Source organism: Eublepharis macularius, chromosome 14 (assembly GCF_028583425.1).
Source record: "Eublepharis macularius isolate TG4126 chromosome 14, MPM_Emac_v1.0, whole genome shotgun sequence".
Taxonomy (NCBI): domain Eukaryota; kingdom Metazoa; phylum Chordata; class Lepidosauria; order Squamata; family Eublepharidae; genus Eublepharis; species Eublepharis macularius.
This window is the reverse complement of record NC_072803.1, coordinates 63,033,938-63,058,266: the sequence shown is the minus strand read 5'-3', so window position 1 is coordinate 63,058,266 and position 24,329 is coordinate 63,033,938. Positions and strand designations below refer to the sequence as shown.

Sequence of the window (24,329 nt, the reverse complement as noted above, 5' to 3'; positions counted from 1 at the left end):
GGTTACACTCTCCTTGAAAAGTCAGGTTCACAGGTAGGGAGTGCTGCTTCACAGCAATCACCTTAGAAAGCCAGGTGGTTGTGGTGGTTTTGAGTGCTTTTGCCTGCCCAGCTTATGCTAGTGCATCAGCTGCACTTATTCCTGGTTCAATCAGATATTTGGCCCAATGATCCATGCCTTATCTAGACTGAACAATTGCAATGCACTCTGCTTGGGGCCACCCTTGAAGAGAGTTCAGAAGCTACAGCTAGTGCAGAATGCTGTAGCTGGACTGCTAGTTGGGGCCCCAATACTACAGCAGTTACACTGTGTACTGACCCGCTCCTGAGCCCAAGGTGTTAGTTTTGTCTGGTAAAGCTCTACATTACTTATGACCACAGTATCTGAAGAACCATCTTCTATCCCCAAGACGAGAGAATTAATTTCCATCCCTGAGAATTAAGATCATAGAGAGGAGTTTGTGGGCACATTTATGTGAGGCCCTAAATAAAATAAACCAGGAAAAAAAAGATCATAGGAAGAGGCCCTCCTGACTGTCCCATCAATCGAAGAAGCTCAGTTGGTGGGTACATGAAAGAGCCTTATTAGAAGGCACCCCACAATCATGGGACAGTCTCCCCAGGGAAGCATGCCTGGCCCCCTCGCTCGATCTTTAGGAGGCAGCTGAAGACACAGTTTTATTCTGGACAGCATTCAGCTAGTTATTTTTTACTTACTGATAGCTTTTAAATGGTGGTTTTATCTATTTTTACGTTTATTTACATCAGAAGCCACTTCGGGTTCTAGAAAGAAAGCTAATAAATGTTAAAAATAGGCAAAGCCCTTTGAGAACTGAAAGCAGTATTCAGATGTCCAGGGCCAGGGCTTTTTTTCTGGGAAAAGAGGTGGTGGAACTCAGTGGGTTGCCCTCGGGGAAAATGGTCACATGGCTGGTGGCCCCGCCCCCTGATCCCCAGACAGAGGGGAGTTGAGATCGGCGGCGCGGAGGGCAATCTCAACTCCCCTCTGTCTGGAGATCAGGGGGCGGGGCCACCAGCCATGTGACCATTTTCAAGAGGTTCCGGAACTCCGTTCCACCGCGTTCCAGCTGAAAAAAAGCCCGGTCCAGGACCATTGCCTTTTTTTGCAACCACTGAAAAGTACTAGAACTCCACGTATTTCCTCCTGTTGAATTAGTTCCTTATCTGTGCCTCTGCAGCAGCACTAGTATAAAAGTAAGAAACCAGGAAAGAGAAACTCATTGTTCGGAGAGAACTTCTATCCGTAAATTAAGGGAGGGTGTGGGTGGGCTGGAAGAGATGGGGAATGGAGGACAAGCAGCAATTAATAATTTGCTTTACTAGAGTAGGATTATTACACCATAGTGCTTGTGGCAAAACGTCTCTTTAGAGGCTGTGATTGTTAATCTTTTTTTTCTTTAGAACATTTATAATTCAAACAAAAATAATTCTCTACAAAAAAATGTCTGAACCGTAAATTCTACGGCAAAGCTTGGATAACACGTTACATGTTGGCGCGACACAAAGCGGCCTCCTTTCGTCCAGGTCTCAAGGGCAAGAAACGGAAAACTGAAATCTTGCAACCAAGGAATAAGAAGTTATAAAACTTAACAAATTCAGCAATTTGATTTGTAGGCAACAATATAATTTAAGTCTGGGCTAGCTAGAGTGGGCCAATATTGCAAGGTGGAAAATAGTCTTGCAAGAAGTGTCTGTGGCTTCGTTAGCTGCCAGTCCCTGTTGGGAGTGATTCTTCCAAAACGACAGACTGAAGGAGGAAGAAAAAAAGAGGACAGAAAATAGCAGAGACCCTAAATGCTTGGCATGTTTTTGGCAGACTTCCCTGCCCCCTGTGCAAAGTGGAGAGACACAACGGTCACCACTAGAAAGAGAGGAGGAAGCAACACGAGTTCTCTGCACCCCCAACTTGGAGTCAGTTGCTCCTTCCCCTGATAGGTCTGTTGAGCGTGGTCTCTGCAGCACAGCAGCCCCATCCAGACAGGGTCCTCAACAACTTGGGCAGCAGACTTGACCCCTTGTTTCCTCTTTGCTGTTTTCTGTAAGCTAGGAAAAGAGGCTGGGGGGGGGGGCCTGGCAGCAGTGGGGGCCCTCCAGTGTGTCCCCCTCCCCTTTCCCTCCAGGTCCTCTCTGGAGGCTTTTCATGTCCTTCGAGCTCTCCCGTTGGTGGTTTCAAAGGTCCCTCCAGTGTCGCAGCTGCAGGGCAAGAGAACTGAGAAGGAAGGCTGCCGGGCTGAGGGACGTGCTGGAGGCCCCGTCACAGTCCTTGTGCTCCCCGTCACATTTGGATTGCTCACAGAGGACCCCCTTGAAGCCTGGTGGGCAGAGGCAGCGCTGGTTCTCATAGCAGGTGCCTCCGTTCTGGCAAAGCAAAAGCTCGTCATCGCAGACATTTGCTGGGGAAAGGAAAAGAAGCAGTCAGTGTGGGTACAGGTCGGGTTGAGTTTCCTCTTCAAAACCCCTGCCCCACGGCTGGCAGCACGTAGCATCCTCATAATGGAGCAATGGGCAAAAATAAACCCTCCTGTGCCAGCTGCCAGAAGGGAAAGCTGCTTTCGCAACGTCTTTGACTGGGGGGGGCGGGGGGAGGGATCTATTGCATTTAAAAATTTGCAGAGAGGCACTGTTATTCGCACGGGGTTCTGAAGTGCTTCGCCTTCCCGTTCATTTTTACGCTGCTGCTTTCCCCAACTCGCTCTCTGGATCACCGCACCAATGACCAGGGCCAGCCACGTCTGGTCTCAATTGCCATTAACCTGCCAGAGTGACTGTCTTGCTCTGAACCCACAGTGGCTCAAACAAGTGGGGATTCTCTCTCTTTTTTTTTTGGCTGGAAATAGTGGATTAGGAAGGCATATCAAGATGTTAAAAAGGGTTTCATACATCAGTCTTGCCAGTCACTTGGTGTAGTGGTTAAGAGCAGTGGACTGTAATCTGGAGAACCGGGTTTGATTCCCCACTCCTCTGCTTGAAGCCAGCTGGGTGACCTTGGGCCAGTCACAGCTCTCTCAGAGCTCTCTCAGCCCCACCCACCTCACAGGGTGTTTTGTCGTGGGGATAATAACATACTTTGTAAACCTCTCTGAGTGTGGCATCAAGTTGTCTTGAAGGACGGTATATAAATAGAATATTATTATTGTCGTTATGTTTGCAGACGGGAGATGTTGAAGCACAAGCTTTGCCTGCAAGAGGGTCCAGGTTTAAAGCTTGTCTTCGCTACTTAAACAGGATCACAGCATTACAGGAGGGGCCCAGAAGAGCCACTGTGGCCCAATTGTCTTTCTCAGCAGAGGGCAGCTTCATAGGGAACATCTTTAAGCAGATCCCCAGGCTTGACTAAGTTGCTGGTTACCAAAACCCTTTCACAGCTGGGCTGCAGCTGTTTTTCGACACCGAAATGGAAAGCAGGCCCCCTTTTTTGCTTACATTGCCCTTCCCCCAACAGCTCCCAATCCAATTAGCTGGCCTGCCCTTTGCTTGCCCCCAGCCCTCTTCCCTGGTGTGTGCCCTGCCCTAGCCTTGGCCCCTTTGCACAGGGATGGGACTACACTTTCCTTAGACAATGGTGATGCTTGTGAGCTGGAGATGCTTACAGCTAGACAGAAAAACGTGCCATCAAGCTGCAACAGACTCATGGCAGCCCCATCCACAGGGCATCCCAGGCAAAAGGTGCGCAGAGGTGGCATTCCATTGGATTCCTCCCGTTAGCACCCCCAGTCTTCCAAAATGGTCTCCCGTCCAAGTACTGACTGTGGCTGACTCTGCTTAGTTCCCAGGCTCTGAAAAGCCTGGGCTAAGCTGTACTATTCAGGCTGCTATTACAGCTAGAAGTCCCCCTTTGACACCCCTGGCCATATTAGCAGCACAGAAAGGGTGGTGGAAATGGAGGACTATGCTGTGGTTAAGTGGTTACATGGTGGGGCTTTGAATCAGCATTCTGCTGGTTCAGCTCCCATGACTACACTGAGCTCAGCAGGTGGCCTTGGGTCAGCCACTCCTCTTAGCCCCGGCTGTACTGTGGGGATAATAACAACATGTCTTAGTTCACAGCTTTGAGTTGGGACTAATCTGTTTAGGAGGGTGGTGGTGGTTTATCGTCCCCCCAGGGGCCTGCTCACCCCCCGCCGTTATCCTGGCACACTGCAGTTTGGGCAATTCTGTTTTATGGAGACCTGTCATAACCACATTGGGTGGAGGGTGGGTTTAGCTGCACTGGGTCTGCTTTTCAGCTTTGCCATCCTCTTGCCCAGTTACCATACTCTACAGCCCTATTTTCTGCAATGCAGACATATGCAGACCATTGTGAGCCACAGGTGTATCCAATATGATAACTGTGAGATCATGGCTGCTGTTTGCAAAACAGAGTTGCACTTACCTGTAATTGTTGTTCATCGCGTGGTCTTCTGTGTAGGCCCACGTGGGATTTGCACATGTGCTGGCCAGCCATAGGCATTCCAAAGCTCCTATAGGCCCGAGACACTCACCTAGCCTTTTTGCATGGTTTTCCTTCAGGCGCGGCTATAAAAGGTGGGGCGAGTGGCTCCATCTATCAATTCTCTAAGCTGCCGGTGTAGAAGAAAGGTAAGAAAAAGAGCACACAGCAGAGAAGGAGGGAGTGATGTGTGCCTACACAGAAAACTGCTCAATGAACAACAGTTATAGGCAAGTGCAACCCTGTTTTCATTGTTGTGTCTTCTGTGTAGTCCCACATGGGAGATTAGTGAGCTAACTTACCCAGGAGGTGGGTGTGAAGCTCTTTAATGGAAGAGACTCCAGGATGGCCTGGCCCACAGCTGTGCTCCTTCTGGAGTCTGTCAATGAATGTGGATGGCGTAGACCAGGTAGCCACCTTACACAATTCCATTAGAGGGATGCTAAAGCTGAAGGCTGACAAGGTGGATTGCACCCTTGCAGAGTGCACTCTTATGTGCAACAGGCGTGGTTGTTTAGATTGATTATAACAATCCTTACTGAGCCAAATTATCCAATTTGAAATGGTCAGTGTGGTGACCTTCAGACCCTTTTTGGGCCCTTTAAACAAGACAGATTAGATCCTTTCAGAAAGGGGCTGTCCTGTCCAAGTAAAAGCACAAAGCACGTTTAACATCAAGGGTATGCAAAAGTCTCTTTGTGTCAGTCATAGGTGTAGAGGAAAATACCAGTAAGACAATGTCCTGATTTAAGTGAAAAGCGGAAATGACCATTGGCAGAAAGGGGAGGCTTGGACAGAGGATCATCTTATCTGCGAATGTTTTGAAGGATTATGTCTCAAGACCGGCAATTCACTCACCCTCCTAGCCAAGGTTATAGCCACCAGAAAGACTGTTTTAGCTGCTAGAACCTTAAGGGAGCAGGTAGCTAGGAGCTTAAAAGGTTTATATATGAGTAAAGTAAGACCCAAGGAGAGGCTCCACTGGGGAATCAGCCTGGATGCTGGAGGATAAAGGTTTGCTAAACCTCTGAGGAAGGATTTGCATTGTGGCTGGGCAAAGAGATTTCTCATTTATATCATTGTAGGCCGAAATGGCCGCTCGGTGTACTTTAATGGAGGAATTAGCCAAACCTTGATCCTTTCGCTGGACCAAATAGTGCAAAACAGATGGTAATAAGGCTGAGACCAAGTTCAAGTTTTTGCCTGGAGCCCAAAGAGAAAACCTTTTCCATTTGGCTAGGTATGATTTCCTGGTGGATGGTTTCCTAGCTTCCAACAGGACCATCTGGACTGGGGAAGAGATAATCAGTCCAGGGGAGATATGAACCAGTTTCAGAGTGCCCAGGTCATGGTGGAGAACCACAGGGTGTTAAGGGAAAAGGTTAAATTCTGCCCTGTGCCCTTTGGAAAACACTCCCTCAGTACAAACGGGATGGAACTAACTTACCTGGCTAGCAAGGGGCTATTACAATCACCAAGGAACCTTCACTCATCATCTTGCTGAGTGCCAACATCATAAGAGGAAGAGAGGGGAAGGCATACAGGATGGTGCCTGGCCAAGGGATCTGAACGGCTTCCCTGAGAGGGGCCTTCCCTTTCCTGCCTATGAGCACATCTTGAGCACATCTTCTGTTAAGGTCTGTGGCAAACAGATACATGGTAGGATGCCCCACACTGCAGAAACAGGGCAGAAGACGTCTGTGAGGATGGACCATTTCTAGTTCTGGGACCAACTTAGTGCATCTGCCAGAATATTGTCCTTGCCTACTATATGTATGGCAAAGAGAGTGACTTCAGGCGGAATAGTCGTTTCCTGGGAGAGACCCAGGGAAGCCGTGTCCCTTGTCTGTTCAAGTAATGCATGACATTCATATTGTCCGTGCATATCTGAACATTTTTGCTTTCCACTAGCCAAACCAGAGCCTTCGAAGCATACCTTATTGCCCTGAGCTCGAGGATGTTGATGTACATAGACAGGGCTTTTTTTCTGGGAAAAGAGGTGGTGGAACTCCGTGGGTTGCCAGCACAGGACCACACAATGACGTCACTTTGGGTCATCCGGAACAAGGGGGGAGTTTTTTAAAGTTTAAATTGCCCTTGGAGAAAATGGTCACATGGCTGGTGGCCCCGCCCCCTGATCTCCAGACAGAGGGGAGTTTAGATTGCCCTCCACGCCGCTTGGTGGCGCAGAGGGCAATCTAAACCCCCCTCTGTCTGGAGATCAGGGGGCGGGGCCACCGGCCATGTGACCATTTTGAAGAGGTGCCGGAACTCCGTTCCACTGTGTTCCAGCTGAAAAAAAGCCTTGCACATAGATGATTCTGCAGGGCATGAAGCCTCAGCCTGGTGAGCAGAACTATCGGAGTCAGAGAGGCCATAAAATCAAACTGCCTTTGAATTTGTTTTGCACTTTGGTGCCTATATGAAAGCACCTTGTTCAGAATGAGGAGAAATTTCCCTATCCTTTCCAGGGTAAGGAAGGCAAGGGCTAGCAAGTAGTCTAAGACTGCCCCCACAAATACCACTTTTTGTCGGGAAACCAGAGATGACTTCTCTACATCGACCCTCAGGCCCAGATAGTGGAGGATGGTAAGAACCAGAGATGTGGGCTGGGGCAGCAATTCTCTGGTGTGGCCCACCAGAAGCCGGTCATCAAGATAGGGGGGAAATGGCATACCCGTTTTCCCTGAGGTGGCTTACTACTCCTGCCATGATCTTCGTAAAGATATGAGAGGCAGAGGAGAGCTTGAAAGGAAGAACCTTGTATTGGTAGTTCTCGGAGCCACACTGAAAGCGAAAGAACTTTCTGTAGTGAACATTCGTTGGAACATGAAAATATGAGTCTTTTAAATCGGCAGTAACAAACCAAATTTGACTTTTTAGCAGGGGTAAAACATCTTTTAACAACAACATTCAAAACTTTTTGAAAACTTAACTTGTTTAGGGAACAAGGTCTAAAATGGGGTGGGAACCGCCTGACTTTTTGTTCACAATAAAATACCTGGAAAACACCCCCTCGGTACAAACGGATGGAACCGGTTCTATGGCCCGTTTCTTCAGCAATGACTGCACTTCCTCTAAGAGTAAGGCAGGAAGAGGTAGAGGGTTGGATGAATGTTGGGCGAAGTTGTCTTGAGGTCCAGGCAGTAGCCTTGGTTGAGTATGGACAACACCCAAGCCTCCTGAGTGATCGACTCCCAAGCCTATAGACTGGGTTGACTGACATGTCACAAGAAGCGGTGGTGTCAAAAGCCTGCTTATTGGATCCAAACTGGTCCCTTGGGGACTGGGAACCATCCTTTGATTTGGTTCAGAAATATCTTCTCCAAGACTGAAAACAAGCAGAGGAAGAAGGCTATTGAGAACCTCTGGACAATGCGTGCATTGGTTGGGGCTGGAACCAATTGCATTTACTATTATAAATATGACCTTGGGCAAAAGCTCTTGTCTAAAAGGATTTGGGTAGAGAGGTGTGATACCCAATGACCCTGATGTCTCCTTATCGTCCTTAATCTTTTTGAGTAAATGAAAAAAGGTCAGTACCTTCAAAGGGAAGGTCTTCAACCTTCATTCTGTGGTTAAGGGCTGGTGCTGTGTTTCTGAGCCATGCATGTCTATATATTCCAACTGCAGAGGCCATAGCTCTCAAAGAGCAATCTCCAGTATGTCTGGCCATATTAATTTGTTGTTTGGAGAGCCTTAAAGTTTCTCCTTGCAAAATCTTTGGAAGCCTTTGTTTATCATCAGGGATGAGGCTCAAGTATGGGCCTATCTTCTCCCATAAAAAGAGCTGGTAACGGGCCACGATGGCCTCATAGTTGCCCATTCTAAAGGTCAAGGCTGTGGAAGCATAAACCTTTCTGCCCAGTATGTCTAGTTTCCTGCCCTCCTTATCAATCAGAGCCAAATGGCCAGTGCTGTTTTGGAGGGTCTCAGTAACATGCTGAAGGAACCGAGGAAGTCCGTTCTTGGTGATGCAGTCTACTATTTGTGGCGTTAAGATCGGAGTCGGTAGAGCCCTTCAGGGCTGACTCCCCAAAAGCCGCTTCAAGTCATGACACCCTTTCATGGCGCGCTCTGGGTGTAAATTATTTGCAGACTGCACACCGCAAGCTGTCACGGCCCTTGCCCAGACAAAGAAGGCATTTATTGAGCCCATCCGATTGTGCCATCTTTGTCCCACAACAGGAACACTTCTTAAAGAGGGCCTTTGATGCCATGGAATCAAAGGCCCTGACTCACATCTATTGAGATGGAACCAAGGAGCGGAAACAAGACACATCCTTCTTCAGCAGCGGCAAAAGGAGAACTGAGGGAGGGAGCCATTCGCCCTGCTTTTTATAGCCACTCCTGGAGGAACAGTGCTCCAAAAGGCTAGGCAACCATCTCGCACCTCTAGGAGCTTTGCGGCTGCCTGTGCATGTGCAGATCCAACGAAGGACTGCACAGAAGGCAGAGGAACCCAGCATGTCAAATGTAGCTCAGCTCCCCCTGCCCAGCCGGAGAGGGGCTAATGGAGGTGTCAATAAGAGCATGTGGCTTTGCTGCCTGCCAGGGTGGTTGCCAGCCAGCCAGACCCGCTCAGTGTGCTGGTCAGATGCAGGCCAGGATGAGAGGCAGGTCAGTCTTCGGTTGCCTTCTAACCAACCTGGGTTTGCTGCAAAAGGGAAATGGGAGACTCCCTCTCCAGCCAACACCGATGTTGCTTCTGCTCCTTCCGCTCCCTCTGCTGCAGCCACCCAAAGACAAGCAGTACTTACGGAAGCAGCCCTGTCTCCAGTAGTAGCTGGGCAGGCAGTCGTCACACTTGGGCCCCGTGACGCCTTCCTTGCAATCGCAGTAGCCAGTGTCATTGCAGCGGTTGGCCACTGAGCCGATTCGGTTGCAGTTGCAGTCTGCCCAAATACATTGTGTGTCAATCCCAGTTGAGCCAGATTGTAGGGATGTCAATCTCGGGGCAGGGGAGGGGGACGCCGGGTTTCCCCCAGAATGTCAACTGATTCCTAGACCAGAGAGATCAATTCCCTGGGAGGAAATGGCAGCTTCGGGGGATGGGCTCTTTGCTATCTCATCGCTGCTGAGGTCCCCTCCAGGCACCACCCCCAAATCTCAAGGAATTTCCTAAGCCAGGAAGGCTCAAAAGGAGACACACACACACACACACACACCGCAGCTGGCAAGTGTGGTGCTTCCTTCTGGCAAAGCCCCTGAGCCCCTCCGCAGCCACTCACCTATGCAGACATTCTCATCGTCAAGTTCTGCAGAGCTGTTCCGGTAGTAGCCCAGCCGGCAGTGCTGGCAATGCTGGCCCCGCGTGTTGTGCTTGCAGCTGATGCAGGTCACCAGGTTCAGAAAGTCGATGAAGCTGCATCGGGTGGAGTGGCCGTAGCATTCACAATCTGCGGAGAGCAACGGGGGAAGCGGGGAAAGAATGAGGCATCCCTCTCGCCTGGCTTCTCCTTGCTTGATTGGTCTGGACTGGAGCGGACCCTGCACTCTCACAGGTGGCCGTGGAGAGGAGCCCACGGAGGTGTCAAAACTGGCAAGACCCACCTGGGGGAACTGTGGTCTGAGGGCCAAGCTAGAAGTGCCGAGTGACACTTGAATGGCAAGTGAACAGACTCGCGTGTATTCCTCCCTGTTCACTTGCACTCCACTAGGTGATCGAGTGGAGCACAAGTGAACAGAGAGGAATACATGCGAGTCTGTTCACTTGCCATGCAAGTGTCACTCGGCACTTCTAGTCACCACTCACTTCTTCAGATACATATCAATTTCTCTACATAGCCGAAGAAGTGAGCAATGACCCACAAAAGCTCCTATAGACAGGGCTTTTTTTCAGCGGGAACGCGGTGGAACGGAGTTCCGGAACCTCTTGAAAATGGTCACATGGCTGGTGGCCCCGCCCCGCAATCTCCAGACAGAGGGGAGTTTAGATTGAGCGGCACGGAGGGCAATCTCAACTCCCCTCTGTCTGGAGATTAGGGGGCGGGGCCACCAGCCATGTGACCATTTTCTCCAAGGGCAACCCACTGAGTTCCCCCACCTCTTTTCCCAGAAAAAAAGCCCTGCCTATAGAAATAAATGTTGTTAGTCTCTAAGGTACCATTGGACTTTTCTTTGGGTATGACAGCTTGACAGGGCTACACATGGGGTCCAACTACTCTCAGGGACCTCCCCACTCAGGGCAGCCCCTGAGGAAGAGAACTTCATGGCCACGGTCCCCCCTACCATCCTCTCTCTGGCTGTTTTCATGCTCCTACACTTGCCCAGATACTACTGGGTGGGAGATCAGCTCCCTTACAGAGTAAAGCAAAAGAAAGCTTTTTTTGTTTTAAATTACAGGCGCAAATTTTTTCCTTCAGGAATGGTTGGGCATATCCTGGGCTAATAGTTCGTTAAGCTCTTCCCTAAAGGGGGCTATGGTGGGAAGGGGCCCGGGTCAGGTTTGCGGGGCTTTGTGCCCTTCCCATCAACGGCTGAGTCCCTGCAAGTTCAGTAGAACCCAGTTTTGCCCCAAACGATTCTTGGGGCTGAAGACCCATTCTTTTTGACGGTAAGCTCCACTTTGCTCAGAAGGCAATGAACTCAACAGCGTGCAGACAACACAAGGCAAGAGACATGGAGGAAGAGGGCAGGCATGCAACGGGCTTCATGAAACAAGCAACCCAAAGCGGGAAGGGGATGGCCTTTCCCCCCACCTTTCACAGCTTCCTTATGAGGAAAGAGGGACTGTGCTCTTAGCTTGAATGATCAGCCGTTAGGCCAGAGCTGCCCCATTCTGCAGGAGCTGGCATTGCCACTGGTTCAAAACTCTACTATTCAGAGCTGCTTGGCCTGGAGAAAGGTCGCACGTGAAGCAGCTCCCCCCCATGTTAGTAGATCCCATGTTAGGAAAAGCATCACCCTCCAAGCTTCTGCCAGGCTGGCTCCTTTTGCAGGGCCTGGAGGAAAAGGGAATCGCCCTGTTGAACTGGTCCCTTTTATCTACTTGGTTGAGTTTCTGATGCCCGGGAGGGACGGCAAGAGCTCAGTCTGTGATGTGGCCCCGTGAACAGCATTTGTGTTCCTCCAGGGCAAAAGGATGTCATAAATTAGGCTTGGTTCTCACTGAGGTGGTAAAACCTTGACTGGGCAGGTTGTGGCTGAGGCTCATGTGACTGCTCTCCCCCCACCCCCACGTAAAAAATAAATAAATCCCTGCACAGAGAAAACTAGCACGTCTGGGAGAAAACGAGGATAGAATGGTTCTTCTTGACAACTTGTTTTCTATGTGGAAGGATATTCAGTGATGTGACCTGAAGTAGTAGAGCCAAGACGCAGGTTGACAGCTTCAGAAAGAAGCAGGCCATAGACAGGCTGGGTGATTGGCAGGTTTCCACTTTCCCAGGATTCCTAGACTTTGCAGGCCTGGGGGCTCAGTCTGCTTCCTCCTCTTACCTTTAAATGTTTCAATGGGTGCCAGGGGGACTGAGGTGGACTTGAGCCGGATGAGTTTGGAGACCTTGGATGCTTGGGAAGATTAAAGACATCACTTGTTTGCTGTTCCGCTCCACACACAAGACATATCGCCTACAAGCATCTCTATCGCAACACAGACAAAAGCAAAGCACTCCCCCCCCCCCCGCCCCGGGCACTGCCCAAAGTCAGCTTCTGCACAATGACTGAGGGCTTTGCCAAAACTTGTCTGTTTTCTCCCTCTCAAAGCCTGGGGCACACAACATGTGCCCATAGCTGCATGCATGTACACACACAGGTACATGGCTGCATCAAGCACAAAGCCAGAGTTGCTGGTCCAGCACCAACAATGGTTTGCCAAGTCCAACATTTGAAGTTTGCAGAGCTATCCGAAGGACTCCAATGGACCAGCGTGACCGTCTATCTAGCTCAGCATTCTGCCTTCCAGAATGAGCCAACTAGTTACTTCCGGGATGCCCACAAGGAAGCAACAATCTTCCCCTGTTGTCTGCCACTCCTCAGAAGGTAGTATTCAGGTACCTCCTGGGTACACTGCCTCTGGACATGGCAAAGGTACACTGAGGTACACTGCCTCTGGACTAGAGATGGGCACGAACAGCAATACAAACTAAAAAAACCACAAACAGCCCAATCTTCTGTTCGCGAACAAGCTGTTCATGAGGCCCCATTCTAAACGAACAGGTGGTCGTTGCCAGCCTCGTTCGTTGCTGTTCGTCAAGCCAGACAGTCTGGCACCTGCAATCAATTCCCTTGGCAACTTAGGCAGGGATTGTCTGAACTCTGTCTGAACTCCTGCTGTTGCCCTGGAAACCCCAATCTAAGCCCAATTTAGCTTGATAGGCAGATCTTCCTTCCAAGTGTGGAGCTCCAAATTTGTTACAAGAGGAAAAGACCAGGGGGAGGGGGACTCACCAGCTCTGGCTTTCAGGGAGAGACAGCTGCTGTTAGAGAGACAGGGTGAGTGCATTGGAGCTTGAATTTTCTTCGTGTGTGGTGGGATAGGGATCCACCCCTTCAAGTTCCAGGGCTGCTGCCAGGCTCTGGGGCCAACCTATTATTTATTATTGGTACCTTTCCTGCTTCCTGCTCAGGTAGGGTTTCTGGGAGTGGTGCGGTAGGGATCTTGATGGCTGGAGGAGAGCCTGCTGGCCACCACAAACAGCGAAAAACGAACATGTTCGTGACAGGATCATGTTCGTCAGTGTTCGTTGTTCGTGGATGGCAATGAACAACGAACACCATGTATGGTTTTTTTTTCCTGTTCATGCCCATGTCTACTCTGGACACGCAGCTTCAGCCTTTGACAGACCAAAGTTGCTTCAGTTTCTACATATTTGCATTTGTTCCTTCTTATCCTGACCTCTCCTCTTCTTGTTGTCGCCTCTCTATAATTAACTTTTAGGAAGCAATCTCTATTTTTGCCATTGCTCTCTAAAGCAGCACGTACCTTGATAGTACCACCATGATCATCATCATCTCCCTCTCCCTAGCACAGTGTCTTTCTGGAAAAGCCCTGGTCTGGTACTACACACTGAGGTGCGACCCTCCAAGCCAAACAACGGAGAGTCTCGCTACATGAGACCTCTTACATGAGGACACTGAGAAACGCAATGTTAGCTGGGAAGTGTAGTTTAAGAAGACAGAGGCAAAGGCGCTGTCAATTTTCCCTCTCTACAGAGCCCCCAGATATTGCTGTTCAGAGGGTTTGTTTATTTCCTCTTCGCCTTCACAAAGAGGAGGTGAAATTGACAGAGCCTTCAGGGAAGTGAAGAGGAAATCAACAACCCCTCTGAGCAGCAGTATCTGTGGGCTCTGTAGAGAGGGGACATTGACAAAGCCTTTGCCTCTGTCTTTTTAAACTATGCCTCCTGGCTAACACTGCGCCTCTCTTCACTTGAGCTTCCTCGTGTAAGAGGTCTTGTGTGGAGAGACTCAGAGAATCCTCATTCACAGACACACCGCAGGGCCTGCCCTCTACTGTCCACCAGCAAAACAAGCAGGCAAGCAAGCTAGCCAGGGGCACAAACTAAGCCCAGCAGCAGCAGCCAGCTGGGCACTGGAGGTACCTGCTTTCTTGGAATGTTTCTGGCCAGGGCCGTGTGCAGCTTTGCTCTTGGGAGGGGCTGCATTGGAGATGAAAAAAATCAGCAAACAAGAACACACACTCCCAAGTAAAAGTGGAAGGACAGGGTGGATGCTCAACTTGTACACCACCGCTGGGCTCATACAAGGTATTTTTGTCCCGTCCCCCCCAAGCTCCCTGCAGGCATGATGCCCACTATCCCGTCTTCACAGCCACCAGCAGGGAACAAGCTACAACCCACCATCTCCACCAGCGCCTCAGCGACAGCTACAGTTGCCAACTCCTGTCGGGAAACTTTCACCTCACCCCCCCACCCCACAGAATGCTTCCCCAAAGCCTCCCGCTCGCTACAATCAGACCCACTTAGGGTTGCCACTCCCGTACGCCATTGCAGAAGAGTCTGGGGTTGCCACAATCACGTGGCAGTACTTTATTTAACATTAAGCCCAAATGATTCTGGGGCCTTTTCGGTGCTTTCGTGGCAGAAACCTCAGGGAGTGCAGAATCACATAATGACCCTTTGCACAGCTTCGCTTCTATCACCACCACTATCCATGTTATTTATCCATTCAATGCTAACAGCTGTATAGGAGGCCCTCGTGTGGCTCAGGCGGTTCCCCCAAGAGGTGTTTCTGGGTTTGTAAGGGCTCTTCACCAGCAGCTTACGGAACACTTTCTTAAGCACTTGTGCCACAAATCCTGAGCAACAAAGGAAGTGATGCCTGTTCCCACCAACAATCCAGCAGCTGAGGAGATTAGGAGGCAGCCAAATGCCTGGGGCAGCCCATTAACAGGGCTGTATTTAGGTGGTCTAATCCTGGATGCAGGATTTGACCCATGGCTGACTGAGATCAAGGGCTTGGCCTTTGGGCAGCAGAAGGTTCCGATCCATTTTCTCAAGGCCTCTGGCACGAAATGGGCACAATTCATTTGGGAAGGTCTCCGACATGTGCCCCACAGCTCCCAACACTTGCAAAGGGGTGAAGTTCCCAGGGAGTTATGCCTAACAAGGCTACAGGGCAATGAACGAGGGCCACAAGCCAAGCCCAGGGGCAGACCAGCCATCCCGCTTAAAGGGAAAGTTTCTGATGGGCCATTGCCCTGGAGGGTGGCCAGCAACCAGGAGTGAGCTGAGCCAAGCCCCAGGAACTATGCCAGCATTGCAGGAGCTGCACAATTCGACCGGGCCAGCAGAGTCAGTGATGGTGGCTTGGCAATGGATGGGCCGACGCCCCTTGTTGGCACCAGTGGCAAGCTCTGAGTCCAGAAGACGCTGCGGTCCTGGCTAACAGCACAGCCAGCCTGCTTTGCCCCTGGGCCATTTTAATGTCCCACTCTGCCCCAGGCAACCCTCAGTGAACGGGTGAGAAATGCCACCTAGCTCCTGTTAATGTCTATGTCTTTGAAAAGTTGGTTTCTTGAGGGAGGGAACCTTACAGCCAGCCCTGCCTTCTCCAGGCAGGTACAAAGAAATGGAGCATCCTTCACAGAGCCTTGTGGTCCTTCTAGTCCAACATCCTGGTTCCAAGGAAGGCCAATCAGATGCCTCCACAAACCCCCACGCAAGGCATAAAGCTGTTTTTTGGCCTCAGCAGGTCAGCCTCAAAGGTAGACTGCTTTCCAATATGGAAGTTCCTTTTAGCTTCTGTCTCCAATAGCTGTTGGTGTGACCTATTTGCCATGGGTTTCTCTCATCCGTTTTTTATTTATGCCATTTATAGTCTGCCTTTCTCATTGAGACTCAAGGCGGATTTAAAAGCGGTCTAAAGCCACTGACTGCGACGGTTCACAGTAATGATTCCAGAGTAGGAAACAATCCCTTTTAAAGCTGGAAAGAGCAAGAGTCCAGTAGCACCGATAAGACTAACAAAATTTGTGGCAGAGTATGAGCTTTTAAAGTTGACCTTTTAAAGTTTACTGATATCTCCTAAAACTGTAGAGAAAAGTAAAACCGCTGGAATGAGCAATTGGGATGCACTGGAGACGTCCCATTCATGGCGTTTGTTGATTGTTGTGCGTATACAGGCACGTCTCAGAAAAACCCACCTCTGAGCTGAAAGGGACTGACCAGGCCTTTCTGGGAGTGCAAAGCCCCTCCTCATATTTGAACATGTGGAATATGGTTCTGTGTGGCAGAGGGCACTCCAAAAGTTATGCACCTCTTGACAAAGCTGCTTAGGGAGCTCTTCTGTCACTCTGCTTGGGGGCACTGGCCATTCTCATGAGTGCAAGGTCTTCCGCAAGAGGCTGAACCCCCTCCTCCTCTTCTTCTTAGGGAGAGCTGTCAGTCAGCCAAAAAGATCTAGGGCAAAGCTCCCTGCAAGACCGTTTCCAATCTGCCCAAATAGCTTATGTATATATAACTCAACATTCCAGAAAGCCGGTTTCCAGAGGGAATAGAAAGAAACAGGATGTTTGCCCCCAAACATTCCTTCTGCCTGCCTGTTCTGATACCGTGCATGATCCAGAGAAGCATTTTTTTAAAAAAAATCCATCTCTCTCGCTCCCACCATTCCCAATTTTCTTTCTTTTGCTGGATCATACATGACAGTTTTGTATGTCAAACCTAATTCCAGAGTAGAATCCAAAAACAACACCCACGTAATGCCTTTTATTTGGATCAGCCAAAATGACCCCAAGAAAGGGTATAGGTTGTTGAATTCTCCAGAATTCTTCATTAGGTTTTTTTCTTTTCTTTTTTTAGGGAGGTGGAAGACAACAACAGATGGGATCTTAAGGCCTTGTCAGCACCAAACTAAAATGCTGACCAGCTCTGCAGACATGAAAGGGTGCAGGTGTCAGGCTAACCATTTAGCCTTCTAGGAAGAAGCAGAAAATCAAGGCAGCCTTCGAAAATCTAAAGCCAGCAGTTAGTCAAAGGTTTCTCTGCTACTGCTAGATGGAACACGGGAGATCCTTCAGAAGGAAGAGCAGTCCTGCTATTAACCATTCTGGAGATTAGTTTTAATCAAGGCTTTTTTTCTGGGAAAAGAGGTGGTGGAACCTAGTGGGTTGCCAGCACAGAGGGCAACTCCTGGTGGGAGGTGGTGCCCCTGGTATCACATGAGTGCACACAAAGTGTGCGCCCACTCCCAGGACTGCACAATGACATCACTTTGGGTCAGCTGGAACAAGGGGGGAGTTTTTCAAAGTTTAAATCACCCTTGACGAAAATGGCCACATGGCCGGTGGCCCCGCCCCCTGATCTCCAGACAGAGGGGAGTTGAGATTGCCCTCCGTGCCACTCAGTGGTGCGGAGGGCAATCTCAACTCCCCTCTGTCTGGAGATCAGGGGGCGGGGCCACCGGCCATGTGGCCATTTTCAAGAGGTGCCGGAACTCCATTCCACCACATTCCAGCTGGGAAAAAGCCCTGGTTTTAATTGATGCACAAAGTAAAACATTGACAGAAGCTGAATTGGGCAGTACTGTGTCACGCTGATCAGGATCCGGCTGTCATGGCATTTTTAAATGACTTTGAAATGGTAGCACGTCATCATGATAGCCACAAGGACTCTATCACATCTAGTTTGGCTAGTTGCTAGATGCCACCCCCCCCCCCCAAATTAATCGATCTTTTAAATTGCTCATAGAAAGAATGGGGCAAGTAGGGCCTCTCCTCCTCCTCCTCCTCCTCTCACATGTGGTTAAAAATGTTAAGGGGTAATTCAACTCCGTTAAGTGATCTTATGAGCAATCCCTCCCCAGGTGCTAAATAGGCAGACTGGAGCTGAAATGAGACGCAAAGCACCGAAGTGCCATCTCCTTCAGAGGGGAAAGCAGCTGGCCAAGAGGCCCCCGGGACCTTTGCTCTGCAACCTGAAAAGCAGTCAGCAGAACAGCACACCTGCTCCACCCTGGCGACTGTCAGCTAAAAGGACTGCATTTCCCCCTTTATCTCAGCTAGCCTCCTCTCTAGAGAAGCTTACCATGCCAGTGGGTGTGGGCTCTAGCCAGAATATTACAGAATCACAGAGTTGGAAGGGGCCATACAGACCATCTAGTCCAACCCCCTGCCCAGTGCAGGATCAGCCTAAAGCATCCCTGACAAACATTCATCCAGCCTCTTCTTGAAAACTGCCAGTGAGGGGGAGCTCACCACCTCCCTAGGCAGCTGATCCCACCTTTGAACTACTCTGACCGTGAAAAAGTTTTTCCTACTATCCATCCCTTCATATTAGGGATGAAGGTTTCCCCCTAAACCACACACAAGATGTCTTGCAGGAGCTCTTTGAAGTTTTGCGTATTCAGTTGCAAGCGCTGAAGAGACAACACTGTCCTTTTTTGGGATCTTGGCAACTTTGTTCAACAAGACAGGAGAAGGCAGAGAAAATGAACAAACAAATGCACAAGGGCCCAATTGGTTCTGTAGATCCAGCTCTGGCAAATGGAAGAAACTGTTCAGAAAAATTCAGTCAGGCCAGATGAATCCATTGACAGCGATGGAAATCGAACTTTCCGCAGTTTGCCCACAACTGTTTTGACATTCTGGACCGCCTCATGGAAAGGCCCGTATCATTCCTGTTCCGCTTTTGGGTGATCTTGATGCAGGTGGGCACCGCCATCCAGGGCTGCTGGGAATGTGCAAAGAACCCACCTGATGGTAAGCGGACCAGAGTCAGGTTTGCTGTCTCGCCTCCTCCTTTCCATCTTTCCAAAGAGTTCCTTGATCTTCATTGGGCAGGATGCAAAGGAGGGATGACTTTTCTAGGTAGACCGCAACAAGGCAGAGATGGACAGCTTTCCACCACGGCAGCGAAACGGGAGCTCCATGCTCAGAGCCTGTGCAACAACTCAGGCAGGGCAGTGCCTTCCTTTCCTCCTTGTGGGCTTTCCAGGGGCATTTGGATGGCCAGTGTGGGAAACAGGATGATGGACTAGAGGGACCCGTCTTGGCCTCATCCAGCAGGGCTCTTCTTATGTTCTTCTAAGATTTTCTGGGCACACGGGATCGAGACTTTCCGGGGATGCAGAGCCAGCGGCTCAGGCTGCTGCAAGTAATTCCTTGGAGTCCATCCTGTCTTTACTGCCCTTTTAAGAATTCTGAGGGTTTGGACATGACTGACAGGACAAAATCTTCGGCATCTGCCGCCTTCAAAGCCGTGCACGGAATGAAGCCGCCTGCAGTCCCTGGTTGTTTCTTTCAGGTGCGGTGATGTCTGGGCCTAGCTATTTATTGCCAAGTGCCTGCAGTCCTGTTCTCGTTTCAAACTGCCTCCCAAATCAGAGGAAATTAAAGCAGCAGGCAGCGCCAGCTACCGATGTCCCTCTGGCCTTCGATGGCTCTGGAACAGGTGGGCTGATCACTGCCCTCTGTGCCAGGTGGCTTTAGTCTGGAGGAGGAGGAAAGAAAGCCTTGCCACCCAGCACTGGCATAGCAACTGGCCTGCCAGTCCCGCTCTACGCATTCTTTTTGATCACCCAATAATTAGAGCCTGACAGGTCTGTCTCCTGCTGGTTCTCATAAAGCTGAAAAGATGGGATGGAGAGAAGAGGTCTTTATATACATACGCATGTGCTACCAAGTCGCAATCCACTCACGGAGACCCCTGCAAGGGGCTTTCAAGGCAAGTGTGAAGCAGAGGGGGTTTGCTGTTGCCTTCCTCTGCAGAGCCCTCCTTGGGGGTCCCTCATCCACGTACCAACCCTTTACGGGATCTGATGAGATCACGCTATCCCACGCCGCCTTCCCTCCTGAAGAGGCCACTACAGCACGTAAGATTGGATTCGGTGTTCCCTGGCTGGGACGGCTGCGTCAGCCTGCCTTGCTAGGCCCAACGGTGAAGGCCTGCAAATCATGAATTATGCTGCCTCTCAAAACTGTGACCCGCCTCCTTTGCCCGGTCTCTCGGGCTCAGACATGTGACAAGCTTTTCAAAAATGGGTCTGCCCAGGCTGCATAATCCAGCAAGGATGGAGCAGAGGGAGAAATCCAAGTCATGCCTTTTCCTTCAACAAACGGAGCAGTCGTTACTTTCCCCCTGAGTTCACTCCACTTAAATGTGCGAGAGCTTCTTGTTTGTGTCAGTGGAGCTTGTGCAGAAAGACGACCTCTATGGATTCTGCCCAGTGGGGGAGATCTCTCTCCGTCTCTCACTCAGCTGCTCCTGACAACACATTACATACAAAGCTCTTCATGGCCTTGGTCCGGCACACCTACAGGACCGCCTCCCTCCCTATGCTCCTCCCCGGCAGTTTTGCTCATCTGAACAGGGTCTCTTGCCGGTGCCACCCTGCCCACGCGTGAAATCAACAGCAGCCCATACGTGGACTTTCTCTGTGGTGGCCCCTACCCTGTGGAACGGCCTGCCTGAGGAGGTCAGGAGAGCCCCCACCCTCCTGGCTTTCCTCAAAGGATGCAAAACCGAACTATTCAAAAAGGCTTTTTACTTAGATAGGAGGGCTGTATTGTAGGGAGCGGATCTCAGATGCTTCACTAACAAATTGGGGGTCATAGACTTCACCATTATGTTGCCTTATGTACTATCTGTTGAGCTAAATTTTTGGCTAAGATCCTATCAGTGACAAACATACTCTGAAATCGAGAAGATTGTGTTTTCGTTATCTGACACTGATAATCATGTGTCCTATAGAGTCTCTCAGTTCGCACTCGCAGCCAAAAAGATAAGATCTAAGGTGGTACTGAATGAGGTTGTTTTGTGACCCCTGGGATAGTTTGGCATACTGTATTGTTTTAATTAATTTTAGTAACCTATATAAACTGTGATAAGGGACTTGTTTATTAGTCGATGTTTGGTGAATTATGACGGCCTATGGCTATAGACAATAAACTCTTTTGACTTTGACTACTATCTGTTGCTTTAAATATACACTCCTATGTACTACCTGTGCTTCATGTTGTCTACTGTCAGTCCTAGAATTGCTTGTGTCCTGTTTCAGCATTTCCTCAACTCTGTACTGGATCCTTGCTAATGCTATGTCTCTGTAAACTTGTATTCATCTACCCTATGGCATTGTTTATGGAAATGTCCTTGACACTGATTGTACTAATATCACACAGTGATATTAGTCTCAGTGAGTCTCAGTGAGAAAGGCGGACTATAAGTGACATAAAATAAATAAATAAACAAACACCTGCCTTTTGCCACCGGAAGCAGCTGCTTCGCTGGGCCTTGTGGTACAGCAGCCCCTCCCTGAATCCCAAACTCCAGCCAGTTAGATCCCAAACGTACTCAGTCTGCCACTGATGTTGCCCCCCTTTCTTGCCCAGGCAACCAGCAGAGCAACCAGCAGAGCAAGCCCAATTCTGGTTGGCGGGGGGGGGGGCAGGGGCGGGGAGGTCAAGTGTGTCAACGTTGTATCATTTCGGGAAGCAACTGGGGTTTGTGTAACCGAATGCTAAAAATATCTTCTACCTAGAAAACGAGACTAGAACACTTCTCTTGGAAATGCTACTTTCCTATCGACGGGGATTTACTTACCATAGTCCAGAGGAATATTCAGGGCTTTTTTTGTGGGAAAAGAGGTGGTGGAACTCAGTGGGTTGCCCTTGGAGAAAATGGTCACATGGCTGGTGGCCCCGCCCCCTGATCTCCAGAGAGGGGAGTTTAGATTGCCCTCCACGCCGCTCAGAAGCGTGGAGGGCAATCTCAACTCCCCTCTGTCTGGAGATCAGGGGGCGGGGCCACCAGCCATGTGACCATTTTCAAGAGGTTCCGGAACTCCGTTCCCCCGCGTTCCCCCTGAAAAAAAGCCCTGGGAATATCCAACCACTTGCAGCCTTAAGTGATACAGTCCAGATGTAGGTTTACCACTTCAGAGGAAACTAGCCCTAACTGTCCACTGAGTGGAGGCCTCTTGTTGCTATCAACGCAACATGGGCATGGCCAGGGTTAGGACACAAGCAATGCGACTCCTGGCATTTGTTCTAGCTGGGCTTTCCCGCCCCCCAGCTAGGGGCTGCTGGGGACTGTAAGGCAGATTACCTTCTTCTTTTCAAAGAACTCTTTCATTTTCCATTCTGCAGCTCGGCAAGGCAACGGCCAGGCTTGGGACTCTTAGCTGGCTTAGCCACCCAAAGAAAGGTGGGGGAGCTAAGAAGCAAAGGCTCAACTAATTAGGTTTAACTAAGTTAAACCAGGATGGCCCATTAGCCTAATTATCCTCACCCTCTGATTGGCCTGTGGCAGGGGCATGCTCCTAAAGTCCCCTGGTGAAATCGCCTCTAATTAAAGCCTTTCCATTCAGATTTTTTCCTTTGAAAAGTCCAAGAACATCCATTCCCTGAAACTGACCAGGTGTGCTGAAGGTGTGGCACCAACATCTGCTGCCGCCGCCGCCGCCGCCATTTGGATTTAGAGTGGAACTTGGCTTAAGATAAAGGATTTCAGCAAGGTTTGGGGGCAGTTTTTTCACAACAGAGACAAGTTGCTGAGGATTTGGGGCTGTACCATGTGCATGCCCGCCTGGTGGTCTTGACCGGTATTTTGTGGAAACTTGTGAATGCCCCCCGTCGCCCGCACAGCCAACCCTCTCCTGCTGCTTCACATTGTCAGGGGCAAAAAAGAGACGGGGGGTGGGCCAGCCCTCTTTTGGGACACTTGGTTTGCCATTTCTGATCACTACTAAGCTACTGAAACAGCCCTGGAACAATCTTTACACTTTTGCTGCTATTTACCTCCCCCCTTCTGCCCCCCGACCCCGTCAATTAGTTGCCAACAAGAAGGAATTCCGATAATTCTCCAAGCTGAGTCACATCATCTGCCTAAGTTTGCAGAGCTGAAGGCAAAAGCCAGGTCTACCAATTTTTCAAGATCCCAGTCCTTACGTTTTTTCTTTGCATGCAAATAGCGGGCCACGGACGGCCCTTCCTCAATACTCTAGACTTTTAAGTGGATGCTGCTGGGGGTTCAGTTTGGGATCAGTTTTAACCGAGCACTGCAAGTTGCAACACACAATGTGACTAAGGTTGCATTCAGAATGCAACCTTAGTCACAGTCAGGGCTTTTTTTTCTGGGAAAAGAGGTGGTGGAACTCAGTGGGTTGCCCTTGGAGAAAATGGTCACGTGGCTGGTGGCCCCGCCCCCTGATCTCCAGACAGAGGGGAGTTGAGATTGCCCTCCGCGCTGCAATCTCAACTCCCCTCTGTCTGGAGATCAGGGGGCGGGGCCACCAGCCATGTGACCATTTTCCAGAGGTTCCGAAACTCCGTTCCACTGCGTTCCAGCTGAAAAAAAAGCCCTGGTCACAGTTATACTAAAATAAGCATGCCCGTGGCTCATTGCTGGGCTCACGTGCATGTCTCCCTCCTCCCTTCTTGCTCAGAGCACAAGGCAGGCAGTTCCGGTTAGAATGCATTATACCTCTGACACACAAAAGCAGGTGCACAGGTCACCTGGAGTTAGCTCCCTCCTCCCCTACCAACTAAGCCTGGATTAAACTCTTAGAACCCTAGTTACTAGGGAGAAAATGAACTCTGGTGACCCCCATGTTCCTGCATTCATGGCTCATTCATGGGCACTGATTTCTAACCATGATTTCTCCATCGTCAAGCTTTGTGCAAGAAGGGATAGGGGAGGAACAAGGTGTGCACAACACACAACAAGCTGGGTTTCTGTGCATTTCAACCCTCGTTAAGTTTGACATCTGAATGCACTCTTACCAAAACGAGACTACGAGATTATCCACATGGGATCATTTTCCAAAGATAATCTCCTAAATGGCACCTGGATTATCTGACAGGTCTCAGCTGTGCCCTTGTTCCCCCCACCCCAAGTTTCTGAGATAGGAAACTCTGATGCGGCATTTCTGTGTCAGTGCATTTTGCATATCGCTTCAAAAAGACACCCCATGAACAGCCGACGAGAGGCCAGAAGAAGCAGAAGAAGCCTTTCCTTGGTTCTGAACACCTCATCCTTGGAACTGCTGCTGTGCCCGGCTATTCAGTATGTTTCCAGCAGCAACAAGTTTGTGCCAATCGGGTCTTCAAAAGGCCTCTGAAGTACCTCTGTTATGATGCACTGGGCTGTCTCGATGCATCGCCTGACAAAGCCAATGAATAACTCAGCCCCAACCTATTGTTATTATGTGATTATTATGCACTGCAGACTAAAGAGCTGCCTTTGTTTCTGGCTCCATTTCCCAAGGTTTGAAATGGCACAGCTACTCCTGATACCTCGAAGCACGCTTGGACCTCTGAGTCTCTTCCCTTACCTCGGATGTTTTCAGGAGGCTCCTGGGATACATGCTTAGGATGCACCATGGATGGTCCTGGTAAATTCCCAGCAGCTTGAGTTGCAGCAGGTGGAAAGAACATTTGTTTTAAGGTGCTAGTTTTAGGTTACCACAAAGGACCCCAA

The 24,329-nt window shown here is 49.8% G+C and overlaps 1 protein-coding gene across 6 annotated transcripts in view; it reads right to left on the bottom strand.

Moving 5' to 3' along the window:
* Positions 1-1,379: 1,379 nt before the first annotated feature.
* Positions 1,380-24,329, bottom strand: part of NTNG2 (netrin G2) — a 126,981-nt gene continuing 104,031 nt past the window's right edge. For 3 of the 6 annotated variants that reach the window (XM_054998078.1, XM_054998080.1, XM_054998079.1), the window contains 3 exons: positions 9,681-9,848; positions 9,210-9,344; positions 1,380-2,413 (listed from right to left, as the gene is read on the bottom strand). In XM_054998078.1, the coding sequence (XP_054854053.1) occupies positions 2,190-2,413; positions 9,210-9,344; positions 9,681-9,848 (527 nt within the window). In that variant the 3' untranslated portion in view covers positions 1,380-2,189. Of the gene's footprint in view, positions 2,414-9,209; positions 9,345-9,680; positions 9,849-10,563; positions 10,593-16,645; positions 16,674-24,329 lie in introns of all 6 variants that reach the window. The other 3 variants (XM_054998081.1, XM_054998082.1, XM_054998084.1) reach the window with 3 other exon arrangements.